The 23,284-nt window shown below is 37.0% G+C and overlaps 2 protein-coding genes across 2 annotated transcripts; one reads left to right on the plus strand and one right to left on the minus strand.

The window, feature by feature from the left end:
- Positions 1-4,985: 4,985 nt before the first annotated feature.
- Positions 4,986-6,050, plus strand: LOC307154606 (5-hydroxytryptamine receptor 4; the record flags this gene model as incomplete). Its single annotated transcript, XM_079864600.1, has 1 exon — positions 4,986-6,050. The coding sequence occupies one exon, from the start codon at positions 4,986-4,988 to the stop codon at positions 6,048-6,050; it is 1,065 nt and encodes a 354-aa protein (XP_079720726.1).
- Positions 6,051-11,370: 5,320 nt separating this feature from the next.
- On the minus strand, positions 11,371-20,651 carry adra1d (adrenoceptor alpha 1D). The gene is made up of 2 exons (XM_079848058.1): positions 19,261-20,651; positions 11,371-12,807 (listed from the first exon to the last, which is right to left on the minus strand). The coding sequence occupies exons 1-2, from the start codon at positions 20,174-20,176 to the stop codon at positions 12,254-12,256; spliced, it is 1,470 nt and encodes a 489-aa protein (XP_079704184.1). The 5' UTR covers positions 20,177-20,651; the 3' UTR covers positions 11,371-12,253.
- Between the last annotated feature and the right edge of the window lie 2,633 nt (positions 20,652-23,284).

The following is a 23,284-nucleotide window of genomic DNA, read 5'->3' on the forward strand; positions in this document are numbered from 1 at the left end:
TAACACTCTGCAGGAATTACTTGTGATGTGGGCCATTATTTTAAAGTGAAAAATATCTTTCTTAAGGAGTAAATATAACACTTGAGTAATTAGTGATGCATTTTATGACCATGTTGAGAGTAAAAAAAAATACAATTGCTCACATCTCAGACACGTTAATTTTGTGCTAATAAATTAATAATTCCGTAATTATTGATTACTTTAGTAACTATCTCAGTCCTAAATTTGACATACTTACTGTTTATTTAATCTTGTTTCCATTTTAGTTAATAGTACTGTAGTAGCTGAAGTGTTAATGTAGTAATACTCATTTGTCCTGCATTATTCCTGCATAGTTACCTTTTAAAGACAGACCATTATTCTAAAGTGTTCTTTGCTTGGCGTTCTGGCCTCTAATGCAATTTATTTTATTTTTTTTTATATATAATGGGATGAATTTTGAGTTATCTTTTTATATTTAAACACTCTCTGTGTGAAAGTGGTTTGTTTTAAATGCCTGGCATTTTGGTTGTGAAAAAAGGGTATTATAGACTGTTTTTCCTTTTTGACATTTTAATGGATAATGCATTAAAAAAAAGGAACATTGGCGCTCATCCCATCTACTACAAATTTGATCTGCTGTCCTGTGACACTGTTGTAGAGAGCTGCCATGAGCACCTGTTCACAGTAGATCCAAAGGAATATTTCATCCATTTATATCAGTTTCTATCTATCTATCTATCTATCTATCTATCTATCTATCTATCTATCTATCTATCTATCTATCTATCTATCTATCTATCTATCTATCTATCTATCTATCTATCTATCTATCTATCTATCTATCTATCTCCGTCCATCTCTCCATGTGAAAAAGGAGAAATTTAAAATCTAGATAACATTTTTTGGTATTTGGTAACATCATAATGTTGTTGTTGTTTTTTTTAACAAATGCAATATCACTCAATTAATTAATGTTTTTACTCTACGTTTGTGCAGCATTTACTCCATCAGGGATGTGTTGTGGTATCGCCCCTTCATGCTTTGTGTTTTCTGCATGGTAACATCCCAAACTAATAGTTTAGAAGGGTTAAAAAAACATAATAAATAATTTATTAATTACTCAAAAAATTAATTACTAAAAAAATATTGAATAGTGTTAACTGTAATTAAAAAGTACTAATATAAAAAATACAATTCAACATATTATTATTGCATTTTTGATTTGTATATAGATTTATTGGTAGAAGTTTTTTAAATAATAATTAAAATTAATAGTTTTAAATATTTTGAATGGTTTAATTATTAATGATTAATATTCAAAACTAACCAATCAATTATTATTATTATGATTATTATTGTTATTATTAAGAAACGTTGCTAAAATAATGCCAAACTGTATATACAATGTGTATTTTTAAAGAATTTCTACCCTTTTAATGATACTTCCATTTTTTTTTTTCTTACAGCACCTGGATATTTTTGAATTTAAACCCCACAAAAGTTATCCAAACGCGTGTATTCATTATTATCGAATAACTTATAGATCCAGCCAATAATCTGCCAAGATTTCTGTGGAGTCGTGTGGGCACAGATTCTGTATGGGCCTGGAGCTAAACTCATTCTGAGACCAGAGCGGAATGCAGTGTGTTTACTGATCTTATCTGTGAAATACAGATTCTCAACACAGCAGTTTGTATCCTTCTGCCTTCAGCTTAGCAAAAGCAATTATTTCATCTTATTCAAACACCAAGCACAATTTGGAAAACATGTAACCTCTCTGTTTATTACCTTGTGACTTTGATGTCTGCATTAGCCACACTGAGAAACAGCGAACAGTGCAGGAAATCTGTCGGATGTGAGGATTATTTGCATAACAATGCCCAACTCTTAATAATACCCAACACACAGGCACCCACACACACACACGCCCCGCCTACATTCTGATCAAGAGGACCGTTTTAGTGCTTACTAATGTGGCATATTCAAAATAACACGCACACACAGACACTTTAACATCCTTACTTTACCGATGGAGCTGCCACTCGTCTATTCATCCAGGAGAAATGGAGGAAACAAGAAGAGTCAGATAAACATGGCATTGTAAAGATAGAAGAAACACTCCCATTTAGGTGAGTAGATCATCTCTGATTTGATGTGTAAAACTAGATTGTGATTGTAACATGCTAAATATATAATAATACTAGTAATAATAATAAATTATTATTATTATTACTATAGATCTCCCATGATTCCAGTATTTGTATGGCATACTACTACTATAGTATTTATTAATAAAGATGATAATAATATACTGTAGCTCTCTCCGAAGACTTATGGCATATTTAAGCATGTTATTATTATTAATAATAATAATAATAAATTATATTAGAATTATGTCTTTCAAATGTCTATATTTTTTGTCTTTAGGTATTAAAATCTGGTATGTCTAGATCAACTTTAGCACTGTTATTCTTAATTTTTTATAGTTTACATAATCATGAACCCTGAATGTTCTCTAAGTGATTCCCTTTATGACTGACTGGTCTGTTCGTCTCCTTGTTAGTGTGGGAAGGTGAGTTTTTTGCAGCCCGCTTTTTGTAGATAATAAATATGTCTGACTCAAATGGCCATTACTGCCCGGTCCAGTCTCTCCCTCCAATTCCTTGAAAGTAAAGCAAAAACATATTTTAAGTGAGTTGGCAGAATGCAGCGGTTTGATATGGGTCAATTGTTTTGCTTGGAACGCGCCAGAGATTGGTTTTGTTCAAGAATAACAAACAAAGCGACTGATAGCACAATCACATTGGATTTCCAGTGGCTTTAGTTTAAATATAAAGATTAAAGGGATGAATGGCAAGTCATTTGTAATAACTCCAGTAAGTTAAGTTCAAGAATATAAACAAATGAAAAGTGCTTGTGGATTGTCTCACATGATAACCGGAGGAGAGGTTTTGCTATATAACAGCTGAGTGCTCTGTTATGGTCTGGATGTCTTTATGAACTGGATCAAAAATGGCCCCATGTCTTTATTATGCACTTAGAATTAGTCAGTGTTTACATCTCTAATGTGGAGCGTGGGGTTGAGTTTAATAGGTTGTGTCTGAAATGAGGAACGACCACACACGTAGACACCTGAATCTGTTTCTCCCTATGTCCCTTTATCTTTAAACTGTGTTCTCAGAGCATTGTCTTGATGTTCATGGGTTCTTACTGCAAGAGTGTCTCTGTACGTTCCCCTGCTGTGTCAGAGGGATAGAGTGCGTTTATGAACATGTCTGTTAATAAATTTAAGTGAACAGTGTCTGCAGTCCTAACCTCGCTGATCGGTCATTTTGCAAAATTGCTAATAAAACAAGGGAACAGATATAATTCTATCATTATCATTTCGCATTCTACTCTTCCCATTAGTTTTCAGTGTAAATTGCACTAGGCTATAATGTGCAATACAGTATGCACAGAAAGCCATTTGGCATTCCTCTATTTTTGAGCCAATCTTCATAGTCAGTCTCTATAAAACATTTTGTTATAGGGACACATCTACAGCATGCTAAATTTTATTATTCATTAAAAGATTATTAAAACAATAGCCCACGGATAAACGAAAATTTATGTCAGTTTAATGTCGTTTCAAACCAGTATATGCTGTTATATTATATTGTGATCTTTTGCAGATTTTCATAAAAGCACATAGTGCCATTTGACAAGCAGCACCAAAAGGACGACTTGTACGACTTATGCGCTATATTCCATATTCAAAATGTGGAGTGATAAGTCAAAACACCACTGATTCTAACAGATGTGTTTTGAGCTTAAAAGATCTATATAGCACATTAGTTGTATGGGCTACTTTTTTAATAATTTTGTGGTGTTTTTGCCCTTTTTGGAGCTGATCAGATGTGGTCACCTTGAACTGTTACTGTATGTGGAGAGAAATGCGGGTGAATAAATAAAGACAGTATTTTCATTTTTGGGTGATCTTTTCCATCTGTTGTAATGCAGACAGCGGAAAAAAAAAATACTGAAATAAAATAATACAATTATAATAAGCAATAGTAGGGGAACCATAAAAACAATTTCTTTTAAATAAAATTACTTTTTTTTAAATGGATTTGGTAAATAAGAGCAAAATGTTAAGCATTACCTCTCTCCCTGTCACATGGTCCCATTGGTGGTAATTAAAATTGTATTGTTACTGAGCTAAAACCACTTTTTTTTCTCCGTCAAACATCCCCAGATGTTGTTTTCAGGTTCTGTCATGGGCTGAGAAACATGCCTGTCACTCATTAGGAACTGACACTCTCTTCCGCTTGACTGAATGCGAGACAATTCATTGGTGGTTTCAGTTAAACACGACGTACATTTTACATGAAGAATGTGCAATGGAAGGTTTCTCCATTCAATCTCAAATATGTTATTTTTTAGAATTCCATTAAGTATGTAACACATTACACCATCCCCTTGAATTGTTTCAAATAATGAAAAATATATGTGTCAGACAGTCAGGCTGCATGCTTTCAAACTCGTGTTTTTGCTCACATCCCAATAGGGACTAAGTGTAACAATGATGACATTTTAGGTTTGCCTGTTAAGTCCCAAAGGTCAAGATGACCTGCAGGGATACAGTTCCTGAGACAAGGTCGAGTTGAGGGGCTTTATATGATTCTTGGCAGATACCCAGAACTAAAAGATCCGAAATATTGTTTTTATTGCAGATTTGGCTTGGGTTTCCCAGTCTGTTCTGCTTTTCCCAGCCTTACAGGAGCTTCAGGGGCAGTTGTCACTTAGCAAAAATATTAATGGTGAAATAGACTAATTATTATTGTGTGGGGAAATGACACAGCCATTTTTGTTCGCATTTATCAGTAACTGGACAATATCTCAAACAAGCATTCTTGTTGGTCTTCTAAAACACAGCGTGTTGTGAGTTCAAACAAAGCATTTATCAATGATCATGGGAATACATCTTGAACGCATGTGTCTCGTTTATCACCAGGTTGAACAGCATGGAAAACTCCTCGGAATGGAGCAACGTTTCACTCGATGCCGATTTCGAGGCCTGTGCCACGTTGAGGAGCTCTGGTTCACGAGCCGCCCTCTATGTCTTCATCATCGCTGGTATCGTCTGCACCGTTGTCGGAAACTTCCTGGTGGTGCTCGCCATTGCTTACTTCAAACAGCTGCAGTGCCCTACTAACTATTTCGTCATGTCTCTGGCTGTCGCTGACTTCCTGGTGGGCCTTGTGGTTATGCCGTACAGTATGGTCAGAACAGTGGAGGGATGTTGGTATTTCGGTCCAACCTTCTGCCATCTTCACTCCAGCTTGGATGTTATGCTCTGCACGGCCTCTATCTTCCATTTGAGCTGCATCGCTTTTGACCGCTATTACGCCGTCTGCAACCCCTTGGTGTATTCGTTTAAGATGTCCCTTAAACGTGTCGGTCTGCTGATCGTGGTTTGCTGGGCCGTTCCTTTCCTCATCTCCTTCGGACCAATCCTCCTCGGGCTGCACAAGCTCGGCGTGGACGTTCCTTTGCCTGAGAACGTATGCATCTTCTTAGTAAACCGCGTTTATGCCGTCATGGCATCCCTTGTTGCGTTTTACCTGCCTATGGTGACCATGTTGGTGGCCTACTGGAAGATCTACAAGGCGGCCAAGCGGCAAGCCATGCAAATAAGCGCGATGGAATCGCAGATGGCGGCAGGTGTGGGCAAGGACTCGAGTAAGAAACAAAAACACCGCAACTCTATAAGGAGGGAAAGAAAAGCAGCCAAGACTCTGGGCATCATTATGGGGGTTTTCCTTCTCTTCTGGCTTCCCTTTTTTACCGTTAATATTGTTGACCCATTCATTGAGTACGGGACTGCCGGTGTGATTTGGGACGTGTTCCTGTGGTTGGGGTACGTCAACTCCTCTCTAAATCCTTTTCTCTATGGTTTCTTCAACCGTTCCTTCCGTAGGGCTTTCCTCATGATCATGGGCTGCAGAATATGTCTGTACGGCACAGCGCAAGGAATGGACCTCTCTCACTCGAAAAGAGATGCCAGTGAGCGCACAGACAACCAGTAGACTGTAGCGGCAGATCATTTGTTTTAATAAAATGACCCAAACTTGTTCCTGTCCACGCCATACGGCTATATACAGTGCTATGCATAAGTGAATACACCCATGCTAAAGTTGACTAAAAAGAGGAATAAAAAATCATATTTTGGAAATTGAACTTAATGCCTTAATTAAAAAAATTAGGAAAAATCCAACCTTTAAGGACACCAATTTTCTTTGTGAATGAATAATGTATCGTAAATAAATAAATGTTCTTCCATAAAATACATGGTGCATAAGTGAGTACACCCCTATGTTAAATTCCCATAGAGGCAGGCAGATTTTTATTTTTAAGTATTTTTTTTTTATTTTTTTTTTAGGATACTATGCATCCTGATAAAGTTCCCTTGGCCTTTGGAATTAAAATAGCCCCACATCATCACATAGCCTTCACCATACCTAGAGATTGGCATGGTTTTATTTCAGTTAGCCTAAAAGCTAGTTTGATTTGCATTGAGAGATGATCTTATGGAAAGTACCCCATGCCAATCTCTAGGTATGGTGAAGGCTATGTGATGATGTGGGGCTATTTTAATTCCAAAGGCCAAGGGAACTTTATCAGGATGCATAGTATCCTAAAAAAAAAAATGTAAAAAAATACTTAAAAATAAAAATCTGCCTCTATGGGAATTTAACATAGGGGTGTACTCACTTATGCACCATGTATTTTAAGGAAGAACATTTATTTATTTACGATACATTATTCATTCACAAAGAAAATTGGTGTCCTTAAAGGTTGGATTTTTCCTAATTTTTTAAATTAAGGCATTACGTTCAATTTCCAAAATATGATTTTTTATTCCTCTTTTTAGTCAACTTTAGCATGGGTGTATTCACTTATGCATTGCACTGTATATATATATATATATATATATATATATATATATATATATATATATATATATATATACTGTATATACAGTACTGTGCAAAAGTCTTAGGCATGTTAATATCCCCACCCCAAAAATGTCCCCAAAAATGGTTTTAAGTCAGCTATCTTTTGCTGTAGTGTGTCAGTAGGAAATATCAGTTTACATTTCCAAACATTCTTTTTGCCATTAATTGTAATAATCCAGTGAGATTTCTGTATGCACAAGGAGTCTGACAACAGCCGGTATGATCTGATCTCACCATCATCGAGTCCATCTGTGATTACATGAAGAAACAGAAGAAACTGAGACAGACTAAATCCAGAAGAACTGCGGGAACGTCTCCGAGACGCTTGAAGAAACCTTCCTGCAAAGCTACAGTACTGTGAAAACTACTGGCACTTGTGTTAAAATGCTGTAAAGTGAGAATGCTTTCAAAAATAAAATCATAAATTGAATTTATATTTATGATTGAACTTCTATTAACTAATTCAAATCAATATATGGTGTAATGACCCTTTGCGTTTAAAACGGCTTTTGTCCAGGTATACTTGCGCATAGTTTCTAAGGTAGCTTTGCTGGAAGGTTTCTTCAAGCATCTCGGAGACGTTCCCGCAGTTCTTCTGGATTTAGTCTGTCTCAGTTTCTTCTGTTTCTTCATGTAATCACAGACGGACTCGATGATGGTGAGATCAGATCATCCTGGCTGTTGTCAGACTCCTTGTGCATACACAAATCTCACTGGATTATTAAAATTAATGGCAAAAAGAATGTTTGGAAATGTAAACTGATATTTCCTACTGACACACTACAGCAAAATATATAAATAACTGACTTAAAACCATTTTTGGGGTGGGGATATTAACATGGCTAAGACTTTTGCACAGTACTATATATATATATATATATATATATATATATATATATAAAATGCCAAAATATATTACAAAATAGTGGCAAGAACATCCATTTTCAGGATGATTTCTTAAAATACATTTGTATAAATGCAATTTTGGACAACGTTAATGCATTTAGATTAAAAATATCTTAAGAAATTGTCAATAGCCTACTATATGAGGAAATGTACCTGACACTTTTTTGTATATATTACAAATATATATTTGAAAATTAGAGCTGCACGATTCTGGATAAATTGAGAATCACATTTTTTTTTATTTGTTTCAAAAAGAGATCACGATTCTCCCATGATTCTAAACAAACAACTAAACAAAATGACGTAATTTACCAGAGGTTCTGACAAAATGTTAATTGCTGCAGTCTATTTAAAATGTTTAATTCATCTCAATTAGGCTATTAAAAAAAACTCGATTTAGTGACTTACTTCACTTGTTTTTATAACTGGATGAATCAACGTCTTTGAAAAAATCTATTCAATGACACGATTCAATGACAAATACATTTTAACAGTCACTTGTCGCCACCTGCCGTAAAGATGTAATCGATATAATCGTTATTTGAAGCGCCAAGTTACTTTCAAAATCACTTCTGTATACATCAGTGTTATCTGAACTATAAACTTTTTTGCCAGTACTTCTGGAATAATAAGAATATTTGTAACACAGAAATAACAATACTTTTAAATTGTTTAATAGAATATGATATACCTACACATGATAACTCTCTGGGTCAGCGGCAGCACCAACTCAAATTTGAATGTTCCGGTGTGATTTGTTCAAAGATTTAATCGACTCGGTCGAATCGTTGTCATTTAGGAACGAGGTCGCGTGGGTGTTTGAGTCTCGATCTCGATCTTTTAACAATTAATTGTGCAGCTCTACTGAAAATATATGTTTGTCGTATGGGTGACCAAAGGTATTCTTTGTAGTAAGTCTTTCATAGATTTAAAAGATTGACATAATGGGTTCCAAATAATAATATAAATAACATAACATGAATCCCAGTTAAATGGGAATAACCCAGCCAAGACTAACAGCACAGTAAGCGATAAAGTGCATGTAAACATTGTGATTTGGTGTTGAACTTCCTGTAAAATGTTTTCTTCCACTTCTTTATGTTTACTCTGTGAATAAATTAGATGTCTGGCCTGCATTTATCATTTTTTCGCAGATTAGGTGCTCTGCAGCAAATTATACATCATTCTTTTGCACTGTCTTTTGGTTACAAACAGTACTTTACCTTTTGAATAATTGCAGAATTGTGAGCATTCTGTGGTACAAGCTGTTACAGTTGAATTCTAAAATGGTTAAGAACACATTTTAAATTCACATTATGTCCTTTGCAGAAAAAGTTCTGGTATGTTTATGACAGTATGATAATAAACACAACGAGGAACAACCAAGAACAGAAGGTTTTTTGGCATTTAAGAGAGTAGTTACAGTACACGTACCCTGTACATAGAGTGCCTGTCAAAAGAAACACTCTGAAGGCATGTGACACATCCTGCCCTGTCACAGATTTGAACCAGTGACCTGTAGAACATCAGAGTCATTGCTAAAATATGTATGAGAACAAATAATAATGATGGAAATTAAATCGTATAGTCGTGATCACATTTTCTTGATATAACTCTTATGAAATGACATGCTGCACAAAGAAATGGCACCAGCTGGTCTGCCTGCTTCACTAATGAGGTAAGCAAAGATAAAGGAGCTAGGGGGTGGGGGTTCTCAAAAATGTATATATAATATTAACAATGGAACTCATCTCTGGAAAACATTTAGCATCATGCTACAGTATGTTCTTTAAATTAAGCTAATGTATTGTTCCATTAACTCTTTGCCCGGCCATTCACTGCAGTGCTCTTCTTTTTAGACTTTTATGGCACTGCTTAGCGAATGACAGTGAAATGAAGCTTACGTAAAAACATTTATGTGACAAGTCAAAACATACAAGTGCTTAGCTGAAGGAACCCATTAAGGACTGTTATGCATGTTGATGTTATAGTCTTCAGTAATCCACAGGAAACAGGGGAGGACAGGGACTTACACTGATTTACTCTTCAGTAAGTTCTCCGACATCTTAAATGGAAAAGGAAACCGTTTTTCAAAAAAGTAAGTTTGCACTTATATTATGTAATACTCACGAGTCATTTTCACACCCACATGCTTGTCAATTTTATAATTATGCATAATGTGAAATGATTCAGTGTTGTAAAATTTGTAGGAATTTGCCTTTTTTTTTTTTTTTTCACAGCGACCTCTACTGGCCATCTTTTTTTGGGAGTAAGCGAATACAGCAATAAATCAGTTGATGGGCAATGATACTGTAGTTCAAGATCATACAGTACAGAGCTATAAAATGTATGGGGATAGCAAAGCTATTTAATTTTATTTCTCTTACTTCTGATTGCAGATTTGGTTTCCTAGTAAATTGGAGCACAGCATGTCACATTGTTGAAATCCCTTCTAGAGACAAGCAATGAGTTTCAAAATGTCTTGGAATGTCCGTTTGTTGCTTAAATGTCAGCAGCACTTGAGCAGCATGTACTCCACAATGTTTGTAAAACTTAATAATCATGTTCTCTGGCATGATTTGATAATGTTCCAAAGAGCTTTGTATGCTTCAATTGAAGCAAGAACATCTGACCCTTTGTACAAAGGAGTCAGACATTTGTTTATTTGAGCAGCGACCATAGGCTATGTTCAGACGACCAGCAAAAATCAAATTTTTTGCATATTCAGATCTTATCCAGATGAGTTTTTGAAAGTCTGGACAGCAAAAAAAAAAAAAAGAATAAAATTTTTTTTCTTCTTTTTCTTTTCAGATTTCACATTTGGAGGTGGTTTGAAATCCGATTCCAATAATTTTTTTACTGAAACATCTCAGTCTGGATGCTCTGGTTGTTCGAATCAGATTTCAAATGTTCCTTTGCGTCACTCTTAAGGCGTCATACAACGACAAAATCATTACTGGTGACGGAAATGCCAGAAGTATTCATATATTCAAATACTTATCTACCAGTCTCCAGGTTATGCACATAAGGGGTGCTTATTTGGAGAGAAAAATTATGCACTTTCATTTTTCCTGCGTCCATTTTGAAAGTCTCGTCACATGTGGTTACCAAATTGTACCACATTGTTACCAAATCAACCCATGCAGATAGGTTGCTTATACCTGGACACACAACTCTTGTTTGATCACTTGCAATTAATAGTGTGGACAGTCTGCCTGAAAAGATCTGATTTGAGAAACAATCTGATTTGTCTGCAGTCTGAACATAGCCTTTGCCTATATGGTTTGGAATCTTAAATATTACTTCTTATCATTTTTTTTATTTATTCTCTGGAGTAAAGCAAGAGTCTCAAATTGATTTCAATATAATCTCATTTCTGTGCAGGAATAACATTATTAAAGTTATATGACTTTTTTTATGGGCATAGTCGTTTGAACAAAACAATTTCATTATTCTTAGGATTCATCAAATATGAGATCACCTGCATGCTCTTTTCAGATTTATTATGTTTTATACTTTATACTTTTATACTTTATTATGTTTGACACTGAAAGACGTCGTCACATCAGCATTACAAAGAATCCCAAAACTTTTATCAACAACACACAAAATAATTGAGTTGTAGTCCATTAATTATGATTTTTTTTTTCTTTTTTACTATTGGTCCTTTTAGAGATGACTGAAAATCTCATGGTTGAAATAAGAATAGCATGAATAGCACACAGTATTCAACTACCCTCTGAAATACTAAAAACATCTGCACAAAATCCATTTCAATTACAAATTGTGCCTCACATTTAATGGTATGTACCTCTAAATCAATTTCGAATCATTTAAAAGTGAATTCCACAGTAATCTGCAAATCACGGTGAATCATTATGTCAAAAGGAATCAGTATCATGGTTTCAACAGTCTCAGTATCACAGTTAAATATATTCTCCATTCACACTTAATGGACAACCGGTCAAAGTAATTGTAACAATCACTCATTGTAAATAGTTGCTGGTCATCAGAGTGTTTGAAACTGTTTGACTGTTTCTCAAAGGCCACATGGACAACACAGTATACAGACACCCAGCAGCTATGCAACGTCTTTTCATTCTGGTCCAGTGCAGATAAGTTTTTTTTTTTTTCCATTCAGTGTACTTTTACCACTTTTAAAGTAATAGTTTTAAATTATCCATATGGAAATGCATTAATCTCCTTTAACACACAATGTAATTTTTCCTCAGATTTGCTTCTCAACGGTGTCGATAGACACAACAAGAGTACTACTAGTCTTTTGAGGGGAAAAAAAATGATAGATTTAAAAAGAGCTGGCAGTGGGTCAGAGCTCTGAGAAAACAGACAGTAAGCTCTGTCTTCGTTTAGATGTCTGTTTCCTTCAGGCCGTAGCACTCTGTGAGGTCGTAGATCTGGTAGCCGCTCTGATCGGCACAGTCATTATAAATCCCCATTGACACCGTGTCGATCTCTGTCCGGGCCAGAGGAGACGTGCTACTCTTCCCCGTACCATTCTTGATCTTATTGGAAAGGTTGTTCATTTTCTCCTTCAGCTGGAAGGAGGACTTCTGTAAAGGGGTGAAAAAGCTCCAGCCCTTCATACTTAGAGGCCGGCTTTTGCTCTGGCAGGAATATAAAGAGTTACCGCACTGCTCGTGAAAGGGTAATCCAGAGCAGTAGTCTCTGTGCGGGTCCCTCCGGGGTCCCCGCATGGCTGTTCTCCAACGCTGATCGTAGAACCGGCGCAGGACGCGGCGCCGTCGCTGGCATTGGCAGCGCAGAATACGGGTGAAGGCGCGCTGGAATTCCTTGCTCGAGCAGGGGTAGATTACGGGGTTAATGCAACTGTTGAAGTAGCCCAGCCAGAAGATTACTTTGAACACCGTCTCAGAAGGCTTCAGAGCTGGGAAGAAAGATCCTGAGGACGCAGAGAAAGAAAGAGAGAGAGGTAGAGAAATATTTATTTGTCGGCTCAAGAGAGATTATTTACATGGGAAATAATGCCGTGCCTCAACTTAGCCTGAAGCTACCATTCTCCTCCCACGCGCTGAAAAGTTCAAATCTGCAAGTTCACCGTTTAAAACCATGTGTGCCTAATTATACCCAGCAGACAGATTATATACTTCGCACATAGTTTTTTTCCTCCAGCTCACTGAGGAAATCTAATGCACATGGCATATCTTCTAACAGTCTTTTTGAAACTAGTTCTATTTTTTTTTTTCTGTCTGCAGAGTGGGAGCAATGCCAATATGTCATTCCCAAATTCTCCTCCAAACCAAACAAGCACTATTAACATCGATAGACTGGCCACACAAGCCCATTAGTCATCACAATCAACATGAACTGCTGCTTGCAACCAATTTTTCTGCAGTAATCTCTGAGCGAAATATATTTAACAAAACAAATGCAAGGCGAGACTTGATTTTATCTATTGGGAATTGATTGGAATGTGAAAATTGGGTGGACCAAATGTAGGTCTGATAAAACCTTGCCTAAATAGCTTTTTACCTGTTGGTTAATCTTACCCAACGTGACGTCAGTGGAAACAGAAAATAGTTTCAGGGGAGGCAAGTTGTTGCATTTTGATTAAAGATTACAAAGACAAATAGTTTGCTTTGGAGTAACATGCACCACTGAATCGTTCACAATAAGACCAGAATCATGCATTAAATAGATGGTTCATTCCAAAATGAACTAGCTTTTAAAAATAAAGGCACTTTATTGGCATTGATATTTCCAGGAAGAACCTTTCAAATCCATAGAACCTTTCCAATGCACAACATGTTCTTTATATTGGAAAAGGGCTCTTTAGAATATTAAAATGTTATTTACATTAAGAAAATAATGGTTCCTTTAAGAACTGTTCAGTGAAAGGTTCTTTGGAAATCCAAGATGGAACCTTTCTTTCTAAAGACTTTTCCTCAAAACTTGTTGTCCATACAATGTAAATCATATCAGTCTAACACAACCTTGGCCCCTCATTAACTTTCATTGTATGGCCCATAAAAAGCTAAATGTTTTCTTTTGTTTTCTACTGATTTGGAGAGTAAATTACGACATTTTTGGGTGAACTATCCCTTTAAGAGAGCAAATAGGCTCAATTTCATTTCATACTAACTTTAAATACCAAACCATTATTTTAGTTGCAGCAGGCATGCACAAACTGAAGATATAAAGCATATTTGGTCTAGATGGATCTCTGTCTACATTGTGTCTGTCTTCACATTCTCTCCTCCCACACATACACATCTAAACTACCTGCACATTTCTGCTCCGTCTACCTCCGACAGACACCACATATGTTGCCAATACCTCCTCCCTGCCTTGCTTTTCCCCAACGGGGAGTGAGAGGAGGCTAGCTTTGGATTATCTCACACATAAAACAGTTGTCATCGCCCATGCCATGCATTTCAGTGTCACGAGAGGTCAGAGTCCCTCCCTGTCAGTGGATATGTATAAAAATAGCACCAGAGGGAATAGATAGTAAGGACGGACTGGGAGTAGTGCAGTCTTGTTGAAACATTTTTTGATGAACAAAGAGATATGCTGCTCTCCCTCTTGTGTAAAGGTCGTAATTTGGACTTTGAGATGAAAGCTTTCCCTGGAAAGCTCCTTTTTGGTAATTGTAGTGATTACGAGATACACCAGGCAGGATGTTTGGTAGCTACTGAGAGAAAACTCCCTTTTTATTTCTTTCTTTTTTTTCATGTACAATGTAGCAGTCCCTATTTTGGTGCAATCTGGAACCATATTTCCACTGCAGAAAAAGTGGATCTTCTGACTCTTTTAGTTCTGATTTTAGGGGAACATCTGAGGAATTCTGCTAAAAGGATTTAGAAAAGCAAGCCAAACTAAAGTAGACACTTACTGGTCAGTAAGCCAAACTATTTAATAAATTAATGAACGATGCGTATACATTTCTGAATTATGGATGCGGATGGCCTAATTATAAGTTAAGGAAATGGGTTTAGTTGGCACTTTGTTAGCAAATAACCAAATTGACATTTATGTTCTTTACACTCTTAAAAATAAAGGATTCAAAAGGGGGTTTTCACAGTGATGTCATAGAATAACCTCCAAGGATCCTTTCAGTGAACAGTTCTAAAAATAATTTGTTTTCCCTTAGTGTGAAGAACATTTTTAATTATGATGCAGTGGTCAGAGAGGCAAATCTTTTAAAGCTGTAAGCTGAGAGGGTTGAATGTATTCTTGTGGTCTTGAATTTGCTTTCTAGCATTGTATTTGCCTGGCACGAGCCACTTGAGCTATAGTGTTTTGGCAGGTAGCCACACGTTAAAGCTGTCTCATCTTATACTGATCACCTGAAGAAATATTTTCATGTGGTCTATGGCTATTGCTTACATGTGTAAGTTCCTCTCAAGCTGCATTCTGTGTCAATTTGAATTAAATGTATTAGAAGCTGACAGCTTGGTTCAAAAAGGTAAAGGATCATTTTGACAGTCAGACACGCAGGCAACTTTTTCCCAGATATCTTTTTCCCAGATATGAATATGACTTAGCTACTCTACAATTTTTCTGCTTAGGTTTATAATCAGAGACACTCGCACAATCACAGTAGTCTTATATGAGATAGTATTAGTGAAACTTAAGTCATTGTGAAATTCATAATGTTGCTAATCTTACATTGCCAGAAAATTCATTGCAAATATATCACATAACACACAAACAAGTAACCTGAAAAAAAGGCTCATTCTCTGGACTTGTTGCCCTTTGGATTATTCACATATACATACTCTACTATAATGACAATGTTTATAATTATTACATATTGAAATCAATAAACCTTGCAGTGCAGGTTTTGCAATGACCTTAACTGTCAAGGTATAAATATGTACATGTCATTTCACGAAAGTAGTTTGTGGTTTTCTTTAGGACAGCAGCCAATCTCCTAAAGAAATGGTCTAAAGAGATGGGATTTAGGAAACTTCATGGCCAAATAATACAAATTAAATTCATAGTGAAATGAAATTTGCAGTGTTGCATAATCTTACATTGCCAATTCATTGTAAATACTGTATACTGTAATTATTCAATATACCCTCTCAACACACACACACACATTTACTTGGATTAATCGCTTTAAAATTGAAATCAGTAAACCTTAACAGTCACAGAATATTTACCTATGTAATTTCAAAAATATATTTTTTTTAGGAGAGCAGAAACATCTGGTTCTGTTTGTCACCAGAAGTAAGACTTTCACTGTCCAGCACAAACATATGCCATAAGGAAAATATTCCCCTGATCCATCACAACAATAACAGTGTGGACATGCTGTTGCCAAAAATATAACCATCATTAAGAGGGTGGGCCTGTCATTTTAAAAACTTGCGCCACAAAAAGTACAATTATATAAGTGCAGCAGAGGGGTGTTTATTAACAGGCTTGTACTTATCCCACTCATTGCACAGCTACTCACAAAAATAGACGGACATTAAACACTGATTTGGGTTGAAATTATGTCCTAATCTTATCTGTATATTACCTTAAAACTTCCAACAAGAAAAAAATTGTCCATTGCAATGTACAAAACAATTGGTCTAGGAAAAATATGAACAATATCACAGCAATGTTAAAACTGAAGTGGTCTGAGGTCATTTTCACCAACTGAGATGCAAGATGGCGTCAATTTTGTTTGTATGAAACTAGACAGAATGAGTCTTCCGAGAGACGTGAAAGTAGCGCCGGTTACAGTTACCCGGATGAGTGGACTGATATACCGTGGGATTTTAGGAAATATCAGGCTGATGAATGACCAATCAGAATTTTAAAATGTCATTTTTTTATAACCACGATATATAATACCATAAGTAGAATAAAATACAATATTCCAAATGCCTTGACACTGAAACAAGCTCTAACGTCATTCAACCCTTCATGCAGCGACTCACAGTTCGTGCTTCTCCAGTGTACGTGTGGATCTAAGCCATGTCATATCCCTCCTCTGTCCTGGTGGCTGGCTGCTTCTGAGGCTTTGGAAAACGAAAGCACCCTCTTTAACTCAACTTGTTAATAGCCGTGATTAAGGCAGTGGAGCGTTGGGCAAAAAGAGGTTAGGGACCTGAGTGAAAGAGCCTCCTTCATTTTCTCAGGCTGAATAAAGTCAGGCTCCTCTTCCCAAACCATCTTGATCCCAGAATTTCATCGGTACCACATGTATATCTTGCCAGGAGATGTTATCAACCACTGCTGCCCTATTTTTCCCCACAGTGACTGCGAGTGGAATACCAACAGGGACTGTCAAAAACCGCACTTTTGGAATACCCTGGAGATGGATGGGATGGTTGGTTTGGGGGGAAACCAATAAATTGTGGGGAATGTACAATGCCAGTCATGTTTTTTTTTTTAAATGTAGCCTAAATTTTAATTATCTTAGTAAATTATCAATAATAGTCAACATCATAATCATTACTATTTGTTTGTTTGTTTAGATAGTTAAGACGTACCCATTTCATGCCTGTCAGCAGCACCAAAATTCCTTTAATGTAATGGAATACTGCTTTTTTTTCTTTTACTAGCACATTTTTTGGCCTCTGTGACATATTCTTGAGTAATGGTTACGTGACTGGAACACTGAATTTAATGTCTTTCCTTCAGTCTCCCATGGGTGGTCTTTGATCGAGCATTCTTAAAATGAATCATTTTTGCATTATGAATATCCCAAACATCTTTTTTGTTTTCTTTCTATGCAAGATTCAGGTATAGTTCTGAGATGCAAAACTTAATAACTTAAGCATTGCACAACTTTTTTGTTTTTCATGGGGTTTGGTGACAGGAAAATTTTGACATGATTGTGTTTTATAGAAAAACGTTTGAAACTTTTGGATGTACTGCTTTTTGTGAGCACTTGATTATTGTGTTGTGTTAATACCGTAAAATCATGGGTAATATAACTAAATGAGCCACAACTCATTTTTGGCTGCTTGAGAACATGAAAACCCTAATAGAGGCGTGAGGGAATATTATGAGGTAAGATGTAGTGTCACAAAGAAACTGTTATTGACTGATTGCATGCATGATTCAAGAGCAAACAAAGCACATTTTTATGAACTTTTCATACCATTGCTTTATAAAAAGGAGTTTATAAACTTTATAAAGGAACATTGTGTATTAGACTCTCTCAAGCCTTGGTCTTTGCTTTGTTTTGACAACATACAGGTCAGCATGTGCACTATCTATCTATCTATCTATCTATCTATCTATCTATCTATCTATCTATCTATCTATCTATCTATCTATCTATCTATCTATCTATCTATCTATCTATCTATCTACATCCAACATGCACCATTAAGTAGACTTGAATCCCACGGAACATAATGTTCTCCAAAACAAAGATCGTTGCACATTGAAAAGACAGCACATCAAGTGTAGAAATCAACAAAATCCCCCCTCCGGTTGAGCTGCTATCAAATCCTGATCAAAACCCCACGCCATGGGCAAACATCCAGGCTACCATCTAATTTAATCGTATTAACTGTGAATGTAATAGAAAAAGTGATGCGTGGAACTGTTTTCGTCAGTAAGAAAAGCGCAAGTAATTAACATTCAGATAACAGCTCTTGTGTGCTTTATATCAGGCTACGCATTTCGCACATTTTTGTTTTCCTGGCCAAGGAGTAGCTAACACATGAACACAGTATCGAAATAGACGTGTATTTCACATGCATTTCAATGCATAAAACATAGGCTACTTTAAATTACTATAAAATTATCAACTCACATATAGCCTACCATCTTATGTAATTTGTTTACGCAGAAAATTATTTGCTGAAGTGTTTTTTTTTTTTTTTTTTTTTTTTTACAAAAGAAATAAAACAGACAACGAAAGATATATACACAATAAACAGTGGATTCTCTAATAAACTTTCTTCTGGAACCAATCTTGTTTCCTATTTAATTGTCTCATAGGAAAATATATCCTAACAAAAAAAAGTATATTTAGAAAACACATTTCTCAGCAAGATCGAATGTTCCTGCAAGAACATTACAAGGGATTTTTTAAATATATATTTTAAAACTCCTAGCTAACTGTCTAGTAGCAAAACAATCAAAAATACTGTTGCAATTTTATTTGATCCAGTAGGATCGTATTTGATTATTAGAGGATTTTTGTTTAATTCCATTATGATTCGTGGCAAGTTTGAATATAAATTTGAACACAAATAATGATGATGTCATAACATCCATTTACACTGTCACAATAATCATTTCTACTCGTTGCAATGACATGTCATTTACTTTGGTTTTACTTTTAAACAAATTGTAAAGCAAGAAGTTTTCAAATTTTGCTCTGTAAATAAAAAAACAAAGTAGTCTATGAAAAACAAAGAATAACTCGTATACGTACCCAAAGGCAAGACGAAGAAAAACGGTAGCCAGCAGAGAATGAACATGCCTACGACGATGGCGAGGGTTTTAGCAGCTTTCTTCTCCCTGGAGAACTTCATGAGTCTCACGGACAATGAACTTCTGAACGGGTGATTTTTTGTTTTCGAGTTCGAATCCTCCGGAATGCTTCTGCAATGTATCCTCAGCACCACATCCATTGATTTATCTCTCTCCCGTTTCACACCCGCTTCCAAACTTTTTGTAGTCCTGCGGGCCACGATGTATACTCTAGTGTACATTACTAAAATCACCATGAGCGGTAGGTAGAAAGAGAATAAGGAGGAGAACAGAGCATAACCCGGTTCCTCCGTGATGCTGCAGATGCTTTCATCAGAAGGTGGAGGTTCTTTCCATCCCAAAAGCGGTCCGATAGAAATCACCATTGAAGAAACCCAGACCACCACGAGTATGACACCTGCTTTCCGTTCAGTCATGATAGTGGGGTATTTCAGACAGTATTTCACCCCGATGTACCTGTCTATGGATATAATGCACAAACTTAAAATAGACGCCGTGCAACAGAGCACATCCACCGCTGCCCAGATGTTGCAGAAAACGCGACCGAACACCCAGCATCCAAATACCTCCAGAGACGCAGAGAACGGCAGGACAATGATACTCAGCAGAAGGTCCGCTATGGCCAGGTTCACAATGAAGAAGTTGGTGACAGTCTGCAAATGTTTGTTGCAAAGGACCGAGAGAATAACCAAAATGTTCCCCACGATCGCCACCAAAATGAAGATGGCAAGAAAGATTCCAACACCGATGACTTGAGAGTCGATGGCGATTCCCTCACAGGTGGTGTTGCTGATGTTGGAGAGAAAGTCCGAGGGAAATTCATCCTTGCTCTCGTTCAGCAGTTTAGAAAATGTCATTTTAAAACTCCATAAAGACGACTTTTACTGGCTTGGTCCGATGGTGTTGGCTGGTCGGTTCATGGTGAGTTTCATCATCATCATTACTGTTGGAAGTTGTCTTCAGATTGTTCAGCTGGATCCGTTACTTTGTGAGCCTATTTATAAAATGTTGCATGTTAAACATCTCGTTACACCTACACTTGCGTGTGATGGCATAACCTGACATGTCATTTGAACTATTTCAAACAATTTTTTGAGGTAGAATAAACTTAACAAGCAACTAACAAGCTCCTAAGTCTGTAAAACCATAGTGCCGATGCACTGCAGGTCTTATGAAGAGGCAACTTCTGGTGGCATCCTCAGCGACCACTCCAAACTGCATTACAGTGGCTCAATGTGGACCCCAGTGCTCCAGGTCTCCTCCTCCTCCAGCTCTGAGAACTTGGTGACGCGTCGCACATTTGCTTCATTTCTTCATATGACCACTAGAGGGTTCTGTATTATTGTGGCACAGAGAAGGACTGCTTGCATTTTCCTATGATACTTTGGATCAGTAGAATATCATTCAGCAACAGTAATGGGGAGTAAACAGTCATGTCAAATCAGATTTATTTGTATAGCATTTTTCACAATATATATGTTTTTTTTAAGGAGGTTTACTGAAATTCATCCCTATATCCCCCCCCCCCCCCAAAAAAAAACTAAATTAAATTATTGAAAAACTGTTTAAATGGTAAGCATGCTCTTTCAGTTGCAAGAAATTGCTATTTTACAGTCCTTGAAGTCCAATAAAAAACCGACTGATATACAGGCAGCAGTCAGTAAAGCGTGCCTCGCTGTCTCCTGATACTCATACTAAAATCACATTGAAAAACAAAACTAAAGCAATATTTCAGATTTGTGTGTAAAACCCCTGTGCACAACATGTCGCTTTTCCATTTGAATTTCTGGCGAATGCCTTCCCCAATAAAAGGTAGCCTAAATAACACATGTTTTATGTGTGGTAGAAAACATTTTTTCTTTTCATGACAGCTTTTTGAATAAAAACAAAGCACTGTGCATTGCCAATGACATTCCCAGTGACTCTGTGCAGCTGCCAAGCTGCCATCTGTAGGTCCAGATGCACACTAAAAGCTGAGGGGACACTGAAGAGCCACAGGGTCCCTTGATGAGAAGTTGGGAGGAAGTGATTATACTCAAAGAAACTCTGTAAAATAGTATTGGGATACACATTAAAGGTGCAGTAAGCGATTTCTGAGAATCATTGTTGAACACTGTTGATATTTGAAATCAACCCATACAAACACACCCCTCCCTTCATTGCTCCTCTCCCAAAATGCACAAACACTCAATGCAAGAGTGAATGTCTCTTTATCATAGCTGAAGTGAAGCAAAGTAAAGCTTCATGAAAAATAAAGATGAAGATGATGAACAAATGACAAGGAAGAACAAAAAATTAACACACAGTATACAAGTAATTTAGCCTGGGTTTCCCCATGCTGCCTTGTGCGCAGCGCGATTTTATTCACGCTGCTAGGCAGTCTGGCTACCATGGACCAGATTTTCGCCTCAGTTAGGGAACCAATCACAGAACGGGGAGGGAGCAGCAAGACGATGACGACATCTATGCGACACACCGAAGCAGTTTGTTTATATCTATGGATCTAACATGAGACGTAAAAATATATGCATATTTTTAGGAACACATCTACAAAAATATGCCTGTATTTCAAGTTGATAAAATAATTTAAAATCAACATCAGTTTATTTGTGCCCACGCGCCACGCCCTCCCAGGATCTATAACGTTACATAGGCTACTTTCATTTTTTAAAAATTCTTCACAACCGTTGAAGAAAAGAATAGCTAGTGGAGATTGTAAAGTTGTCGACAATACGTCATCAAAAATAAAGTCCAGTGTGTGGGAGAAATTTGGAGTTATCTGAAGAAAATATTGTGAAAGGCTTTGCTGCAAACATTTTCGTGTTGGATAGCCGCAAATGTGGAACTTCATCCCCGAGGAAGCACGCAGATAACTGTGGTAAGAAAGCAGTTCTATCGAACGGTATTTTTCATATTTAACACTGTTAAGTACAGTATGTGTGGTGTGCAGGGCGTGTTTGAACCCAAAATGGTCAGATGTAGGCTAGACGAAATTGCGTGGCATATAGTCTTGTAGCCGCGTCTGTTCGACTGGTAAAATGTGATAAGGCTATTCAGTTTTGTGGTAACGTTAGCCATGTTCTTCATGTACCGGCCTTTTGACAGCTTCGGCTGAAGTTGTCCTTGTGTTAATTGTCGTGTAATAACTTCTGTATGACCTGGCAATAAACATTTTTGTAAGTGTGTCTATAATGTGATAGTCTAAACTGATTTTATTTCGGGTGCGGGTCGGGTGTCGGTACTATTTTAAGCGGGTTGGGTGCAGATTTTAATTAGTGCTGTTGACGGAAAACGGGTTGGGTGCGGTTTTAAGCAGTGCGGGTACAGGCGGGTGCGGATTTACAAAATCGGACCCGTGCAGGACTCTGGTGTACACATAAATCTCTGACCCATCGTCTTCTTCTTTGTTGAATATCTGTCGCTCTACATACGTCATCTGGTATAATTGAAACGATTGGCTATGAGCTGCGTACAGGCGCATTTGATAGACATTCGTATCGCCCAATAAACGGCTCTGGGCATTCGTAAACCACGCCTCAAATACGAGAAAATGCACATGTGGTTCCCAGACCACGTCTCAAAGAGAAAGTGGTCTGACGTTAGCCAGGCTACTAGTAATTACAAGCAAGAGTTCATTGTTATTTGCCAGCAGCACACACTTCAAAACCAATGTAACTCACATATGGAGCAGAAATAATGCAACATCGGCCCTCTGTTTTCAGGCCTTCCCGCACCGCTGGAAAGCTTTTCTAATATTAACGCGGGTCCTTAAAGCAGCACTCAGTAGCTTCGGGATTTCTTCGCTGTATTCTCGCTTTTTGCTTGCAGGTTTCTCTCTAGAGCTCCCCCCACAGCTTCGGAATAGATATTTGACAACACTGTTGTAAAAACTCGTTGGTGATTCTCAGACACCAGAGGCTATAGATCAACGATATCAAAGCAGATGGGACATTCTTTAAAACGTC

This window comes from Squalius cephalus (assembly GCF_949319135.1).
Source record: "Squalius cephalus genome assembly, chromosome: 2".
NCBI lineage: Eukaryota > Metazoa > Chordata > Actinopteri > Cypriniformes > Leuciscidae > Squalius > Squalius cephalus.